Source organism: Varroa jacobsoni, unplaced genomic scaffold, assembly GCF_002532875.2.
Source record: "Varroa jacobsoni isolate VJ856 unplaced genomic scaffold, vjacob_1.0 scaffold_751, whole genome shotgun sequence".
Lineage (NCBI taxonomy): Eukaryota > Metazoa > Arthropoda > Arachnida > Mesostigmata > Varroidae > Varroa > Varroa jacobsoni.
Window position 1 is genome coordinate 39,415 of NW_019213653.1, and position 8,330 is coordinate 47,744.

An 8,330-nucleotide genomic window follows, 5' to 3' on the forward strand; every position below is an offset into this window, starting at 1 on the left:
AATATCGCGGTTAGAAGCGAGCTAAAGTTGCATTACTTGGAGCTTAAACGTGATCAATAGTCAATTGTCAGATACCCGAAACAATACTAAACTGCAATTATTATTGCAAAGTTAACTGCGAATAGCAGAAATTATCACTGCTCGCTATAACGAAAATTTACTCAGACAAATCTTAATCGTACAGTACGAACGCTAGGAAGTAACGGTTCCGGTATAGCCGCATAGGCTTTGCTGTCTGCGTCATCCGATTTGTAACAATAAACACTTACGTCAAGGGATGGTTTACACAAAACTTTTAGTTAATCGTACCCGAGAAAAGACAAAATCGTCCAATTCATAACGATTGTTTAAAGGATTTGTTTCGAAACAGATGAGAAATTGAGCTGTTGAAAGAGTCGGGGTTAAAAACAAATTGCTATCTTAAAATAGGAACATCAACAAGTGGCAGAGACCTGGCAACAGGAAATAGCATTTTTTTTTTTTTACTATCTAGGTGAATCAAATTTGCTAAAATTGGATAATCGATCAACTTTACTATTGAAATGTGATTGCATTGCTGCAGAAAAAAGCTGGTCTTCTCAGCCCACAAGAGCTTTTTGTCGGACTTGCTGCAAGGAACAGCGCCGAAGGCGGGATGATCTGTGAATTTCTTAACGCGGTTGCGCCAGGTGCAATCGAGAAACTACAGAGCATGGTAGTTGTTTTTCCTGCCTGCTACTGCAATCTGGTATCATTTTAGGCAGCCATAGCGACCATGATTAGGGGAATATTGACTACCTGCTTTATTTCGAGGTGATTCTACTCTTCGGGTGCGTTCCTCATCCTTAAAATATATCGTGACAGGATACGTTCTAAGGAGACAAGCACCTAAAATGAATTAAATGGTCACGAAAAACAGCCACAGGAATGTATATACGTAGAATCCAGGATCGAATACTAATATCAACTACCATTACTACATTGATAATGATATATCGAACAAGGTAACATGTCTTTTTCCGAGAATGTTTACTTACTTAGTAAAAAAGAAAAGTAAAACAGAAAAACTCTAAATAATTTTTTCTTTTCAGGCAGTTCTAATTTATGATCTATTACTCTTTTTTTTTGTCGAATTACTAGCGATTTTTGTCAAATTGACGAATGATATATTGCTTGCATATATTTACCACTTACATGTTCACAACTTGCATGCTATACTTTTTGCGTTTTCTCAAATGGCATCTGGCTCTTCGCGCAAGAGTCTGGCTAAACGCGCAGAGAAAAACACCAATCGTCAATCTAGAAATGCTTCGGAAGGTCAGATACGTCGTTGTTAAGCTGAATCTACTTCAACTTTCGGTAAACTATGATGGATAGCGGTGCACGTATCAGACCAGAGATCTGGGATTCTATTCAAGTAAGGTCGGTGCCTCATTTATTAATTAGCAATCACAATTCGCAACTTTCACAATCTACTAGAGCGATTGGAATACCACTTTGATAGTGTTGAGCCTCGAGGTCACAGGGACTTGGCATACGTGCCATATCTTCCATTAGACTCGCATCTCCTATTCAATATCATATCATCCATTGTAGTACAGAGCTGCCTTTTCTGCACCTCACTTTCCTTAAAATGTTAGCTAAATAAAAATTAACTATCGAATTAGTATATTGATATTCGAGGCGAAAGAGCAAAGAAGAAATATAACCTTACATTTTTTATTTATCTTTATTCTTTTACAGACAAAATATTTAGCTAACCGTTCACCATTTATATAGTAGATGTTTTATCGCAATCTTTGCACGTAGTCGCTGACAGACCGATGGAGCGCTCTAAAACCACGTACGTACCATTTACGGACCGTCCGTTTACAGAACTGTACGCAAAGCAGTGATTGTTTTTAATAAGGATTTTTAGCGATATTTTTTTTGTCGTGATGAAAGTAACAAGTTTTACAATAAACGAAAGATGTCTCGATGACGAAGTAGTTAGACGATTACCTCGATCTGTAAACTAGTAAGATCATTTATGAGCAACGATGAAGGAAATGCGGTTTTCTTTTAGTTCTCTCTTTGATTTCTCTAGAAGCCACAATACTAGGCGTGTGGCTAATTAGAAGAGACAGATTACAAGGCAAATCTTTCAAGGGCGTTCCAAAAAAGATGTTTTTTTCCTTGTCATGTCCTATTGATCAGTAACCCAATATATTATTAAAATAGAATACAGACGAAATGCTTTTCGAAACTTTCCTATAGATAATATTAATAGTGAATACAATTAAATGTACCTGTAATATCGTAATACGGTTGTAGCTTTTCTTTCTACACTTTTCTTTATACCATCTACCTAACTTGCTTGACAAATACGATGTAATACAATGAGTGGGACAATTAATATTGTTACGTTTCTAGCTTGTTTTCTACCGTGACGCATACGTTTCCCGGCGAGGTTCAAGCGCATAGGTTTGATAGTAATAGACCGAATGAATGCAATGATGATGGCTGCGTAATATTTATATACTGCTAGACAAACTATATTATTAACCAAAATACACTTAGCTTTAGAAGAAAATGCACTCTTTCGGTTTTTTCGATAGAGTTTCCTTTATATGCTTGTGTAGTACTTAATTAAATCACGTTTGTTGTGCAGGTTATATGGCTTCCATGGGGGGCCAATTTCTTTGCAGTTCTTTCGCGTCTTCGTTGCCTGTCATGTTATTTCATGAGAGGCGACCTATTGTTATTTCAAGTACGTGAGACATTTAAAGAGAAAAAGAAGATTGGTTGAGCCAGGTAGCCCTTTTACTGTGGGCAGAAATCGTAGATAGAACAAAACCTATGCTTATACATATCGCTTAGCGCTATACTATGTACTCTGCTTACCGTCGTCACAGATTTTTCACGCCATTATAATAAAAACAGCTTCCGTCAACATCTAATAAATATGTTTGAATATACCCCCATGAACCCCCCGGCCGCATGCCATCGATGATAAAAAAATGCTGCCTTCTTTTGGCTCCGCCTGAAACTCAATAGGCACTCAAAGCACCACAAACTCAGCCGAGGCTCGACGTAGACCTCTCGACGGATCTTCTCTCACAGAATTATGATGAACCTAATATTTTCTTAAATTCCGAAAACTACAGGCTTAGATACCTTTTGGCTCATTCGGACTCTGAGACAATTTTTTAGGCGCAGCAAGTTTTTGTTTGATTCTGTCGGTTTCTGTGTACTCTGTCCTCAAAACAATGGATTAGAAATGTGTTTACCTGCTACTAAACCTAGCGACATTCAACGAAAAGGCAGTCTGGGTCCGGCATAGGCATTTTTCGACAGACATTTATACCTGCATAACTTATTTAGTAGTTTCATCCCTTTGAATACATGGCCATGTGTGGATCCGGGCGGCAAGTAACTTAGCTTCTTGTCTTTCTTATCAGATATATACGGTTGTTTGATAGAGCAGAATACAACACAGAATATTAAAGCTTACTAACTTGATATTTTCATTTTATTTATACGTTTTAGTGCCTCCGTTACGAGTTTATGTGAAAAAGCATCTTCCATTCAGCAGTCACCAAAGAGCGTAAGCGTAGCGGTAATAAAACTACGACCATACATGATTTCACTTATTAATCATGCTCATACATAGTATCGTAGTGCAGATTGTCGCAACAAGGGGCACTGTCTGCGTAAGCTCCACAGCTCGAACGATGTTGCCCTTTATACTGGCACGGGCTGGTTAAAGCAACCCAGAAAGTTCCACACATAGCTTTGCATGCCCGTGGCCCTCGACAAACTCCTAAAGGGCATCTCTACCTTATCAAATGAGCGTTTCGGAGCAGGCAGTGTATACAGCTATCGCACTTTTCCGGACCTTACTTTTCGCAGTCAGCGAATGTTGTATCGGACTAGTAGATCTCGAGGGGTTGCAAAGTAATAGTGCTCCCAATAAGGAAGTATATTGTTGCTTTTGCCGTATCGCAGTCGCTCTTGAAAGTCGACATGTTTTAGCCCAGCTACGAGTTAAGAAGAATAATAACTTTCTGATTATTATTAGGCATTTTCCGCCCACCGCTTTTCCTTAACGAAAGTGCTCAGAGGCAAATAAATTTCACGGAAACTATACGTGTATATAAGTAAGAATGAGCTTATTTATTATTCACCTACATTATGTAGTATTTAGATTTTTATGCAGAAGCACAACGGACCAAGTGTGTAGGCCACATATCTATGAATGTTTGATTGAATGCCGCGCCAACAAACTAAGTTATCATTGTGTCATAACTGAAAGCAGATGGATCCCGTACAAAATGCATCGTTAAACGAGAAACATCAGCTCCATTGACCACACCACTTTGATATCAGACGCACAGATCTCACCCGACACCGGAGTTCGCAACACAAGAGCTTTGTCGCGCCAGGCGCATGTCTCAATGCGTTTATCCAGTTGAACGCGCCATGATTCAGCAATTCGAACGACTAGCCGAATGAAAAAGCCCGGGCAAGCTCTTCCAGTTATTCGTTCACTGATTACGGCATCAGCTAGAACACCCAGGCGACGCTCTCAAAAGTACTACAAAATACTTTTATGTAACAGAAAAATAGTGTGTCGCAGCACAAGAGGCAGCTTTCAAGATCAGATACTAGCGTCCGTTGTGGCCCCATTATATCTACCGTTATTGTTTAATATGCTACATTGAAGCAATTCGTGTTGTGTGTATTTCTTGGGAGCTTGTCCTATTTCCACAAACGCTGACACATGGATACGATATAGTTCATAAGTTTCTGGTAATGTACAAGTGCCACGAAAGAGAAACTTTACATAGAGAGAGCGAATAACGCCAATAATTTCGGAGCGAAAACGGCATCGTGAAACTGAAATTAAGAATGGACAAGTTGCGAGCTTCTATCGAAAATCTAGATCGAGACGCGGTAAGTCTGGCCATCTTCTGCGGTCGTTCGGCCCAAACGTATGAACTATTTCAGCAAAAACGTTCAAATAAATAAAAATTTTAATTAGATTATACCTTAGCTGGAACTTATGCTTCGACTTGCTTTTAAATTTAATGAATAAAAACTCTAATTATTAATTAATTAAATCATCATATATATTTATATACCTATCTAAACAGGCTATTACTCAAAGAGCCTTGCTTGCGTAGTAGAGATTCACTAGCTAGCGTATATAGTATGCAGCGAATGCTAGAAGTCTATTGCTCACTTGAATTGTCATCCATAAAACGACAAATTATTTTCTATAATATTACATTATCGGCATGATATTATGCAGTAGCAACAGAACTTTTTTTAGCCATTGGGCCTTCGATTTCAGATTAGCGGCGTCATTGAACGACATATTAGAGAAAAATCGGGTAGAAATTTAGCTGGCATTTACAAAGCGATTCGAAAGGGTGAGTTTGTATCGAACGACCTTAGCAGATTATGAAAAAAAAAAAAAAAATATATATATATATATATAAATTTTGGTTTTTTTTAACAAAAAAAAAATAAAAATTATAATCGCGAATCAGATGTATATCGGTGATTTAAAAAATTCAAACCGAACATTGCCGATTCGCAATCAATAACTATTTTCGACTAGTGTCTTATATAGAGGTATGCTTATAGGTTATATGTGCGGAAGCACAACGGTAAATTACCATTAACTTTGTTTCAGATACTGATGAACTTGGAAAGCAATCATTTCGCGTCGTTGTCTTTCGTCAGGTTTGTTAGCAAAAATTAATTCAAATTAATGCCCGACGACTAAATCAAATTAGCTAGGCATTTTGCGTATATTCATTGATAACAAAATCGTTTAGATTCAGATACAGTAGATGAACACTAGCTGTAAGTGTCTAAGTACGTTGGGTATGGGCGGAAAAGTTCCTAATCAATCGACTGATACTTCCAGATGGTTAGCGCCGTTCTCCGGTTTTGGTTTGAGTCCGAAGTAGACCTCGTTGCAGAGTCGCTTAACGACCTTCTAGTCGAGCTGTTGGCGGATGTGACTCTATTGCCCCCTGCAGATAGTTCCGGTAAGCGTGATAATGTCCCGCTCTGCGAACATAGGTGTCCAGTGCTTAGTACTTTATAGCAGCTATACAAGTCACATTTAGAGAAATATTGAGTGAAATTCTGAAATAGTTCGCAGTCACCTAAAATAGAGAATATTTAATTTGTTCAATTTAAAGGCAAGCTATTTTCAAAAATTGCTTTAAATAAACGAAAGTATCAGATGCAGAGACAGACGAGGTGTATTTGGCTGTTCTGCACCATTCATATTAGTCATATTCAGCCGTAATTCAAGTGTTATGAATCGTATAGTTATAGACAGTTCTATATCTAAATTGCTTAAATTTTTTCCAAAACGTATCTTAACATCGTATCCTAGTGAACATATATTACTGCTAGCAGTTGATGTTAAGTTTATCGTTTTAATTGGAGATTTCGTTTTAGCCAGATCAGTCGAAAAATACTGGAAGCCTGCGTATACCATTAATGGCTGTACATTCTATGTCCCAACGCTAGCTAGCCTTATTGAATCCACTCAGGTCTATTCTTGATCAACATTAATAGGCCTATGTGAAACAATTGTCGATAATCTTGGTTGTCCTATGACAATCGAGTTGTTGTCGTCGCTGTTGTTACACGCTTCGTCGACGGGCGTGCGTGTCCTGTGGCGGGCAACCCGTGTTGCGGATCTGAAGACCGCGCTCGTCCAAGCCATCGTGGATAAGGCGCCATGGAAAGACGATTTTGTACCATACATTGCCAAGTTTTTTAGGTGTGTATTGCTCATGTATATATATATAGTATGTGCTTACCTATAATCCTTTACACAAATGTGACCTGAAAATTCTTGCAAAAGAGTATCGATGTTCCTGTCTATTAAGTTGATGCCGTTAATGTGATTTACAGGGAGATCGAACCGACAGCAGCACAGATGACCGTAATCTCGCCGGTGTTGGCCCCATATATCAGCTCACTTCCAGGGGCACAACTATTGCGATTACTAGGACATCTGTTGCCTCTCCATGCTTCGTTTCTCGAACAGGTAATCTAAATGCACATGCGGCAGGCATAGACAAGAATGATCATTTTGTGGCTGAACCATCTACTCCACAGTTCCAAGATTATCAATGTCTTCAATGAAAGTTTTTTTTTTTGTTCTCACAGGTTCTGCATCGCCTTCGGCCCGATCAACTCGACGAAGTGACTCGAGCCGGGGTTCTCGCACAATGTGTAACTGCCGCAAGACACAACCCTGGCGTATGTGTGTCGAGGTTTACTCTTGTCCACACAATCTTTGGATTATTTAAGTTAATAATAGGTTGGCGGATTATTAATATATGGTGCATTCGATTTATGCAGTTACGACTAAGAACAAGGTAGTTTAACGTGGATTCGAACTGTAATGGACTGATGGATCCTTTTAACAAACGTGTCGTTTCCTGTCGCATACATAACGTAACCGTGTATAGATATCAACATCAATGATTTTTTTAATTTCTTGAAATATTCACATATAGGATATTCCACAAAATCTATACATGTGACCCTCAGGCCTGCTCCAGTTTTCAGAAGTCCGCGGGTGGCCAGGAATCTTTGAGAATGAATCGGTTATAACCTAGGTAATGTAGTTCTTACAAAAAAAAAGAGGGCAGATGCCAAGGTGGCGCTTTGAGCGGTGAGAGTAATACATGATTTAGAAAAAAACTGTTGGTCCTGCGATTGCAGATTGCCAAGTCTATTCAGACGTTAGTGAAAACGAAACCTGAGGCCATCCTCTCAGATGCGTTCAAGTTCCGTCTCTGTTTGCTGGCAGGATCGATTCATCGCACATTTCAGGTGAGAGTTGCTAATTAAAAGTTAATTTTAACTAACTAAATAGTATTGAGCTTTGCTCTTTGTTTATTAACTGTTGCACATCTGACCCGTAATTTAGCGTCTTCTGCTCACTGAATGATACATACAATCATGACATGTCAAACATCTAAATGCGCAAGATCGAAAGGTTAAAACATATCAGCGAAATTTACAGTTCGACTATGTACAATACAAGCTAGTCGTCGACTGTGCCCAGTTTTCTCCCCACTTTCATGTTGAAGAAAACGTTTATATGTTGTGTCAAAAATATCTATCTATAATATAAGGATAGTCACTTCAAAGAGTTCGCATTTGATTATATTTTTCAGGGCGCGACCCACGGTGCATTACTTCGCGCCGTGACACTTCATTGCGATTATGAACTGAAAAGGCTGGACGCTCGATGGTTGAGGGAGGCGTTGCCCGCGTACCCGCCGTTGGCTATAGTTGACGCCTGCATTCTCAGGTAGAAAAGGAAT

At 38.9% G+C, this 8,330-nt stretch overlaps 1 protein-coding gene across 3 annotated transcripts in view; it reads left to right on the top strand.

Moving 5' to 3' along the window:
- Positions 1-4,704: 4,704 nt before the first annotated feature.
- LOC111263256 (uncharacterized) overlaps positions 4,705-8,330 on the top strand; it is a 12,526-nt gene continuing 8,900 nt past the window's right edge. For all 3 annotated transcript variants that reach the window (XM_022838192.2, XM_022838194.2, XM_022838195.2), the window contains exons 1-9: positions 4,705-4,914; positions 5,315-5,393; positions 5,660-5,709; positions 5,897-6,020; positions 6,562-6,769; positions 6,904-7,039; positions 7,162-7,254; positions 7,723-7,833; positions 8,181-8,317. In XM_022838192.2, coding sequence (XP_022693927.1) covers positions 4,870-4,914; positions 5,315-5,393; positions 5,660-5,709; positions 5,897-6,020; positions 6,562-6,769; positions 6,904-7,039; positions 7,162-7,254; positions 7,723-7,833; positions 8,181-8,317 — 983 coding nt within the window. In that variant the 5' untranslated portion in view covers positions 4,705-4,869. The remainder of the gene's footprint in view (positions 4,915-5,314; positions 5,394-5,659; positions 5,710-5,896; positions 6,021-6,561; positions 6,770-6,903; positions 7,040-7,161; positions 7,255-7,722; positions 7,834-8,180; positions 8,318-8,330) is intronic.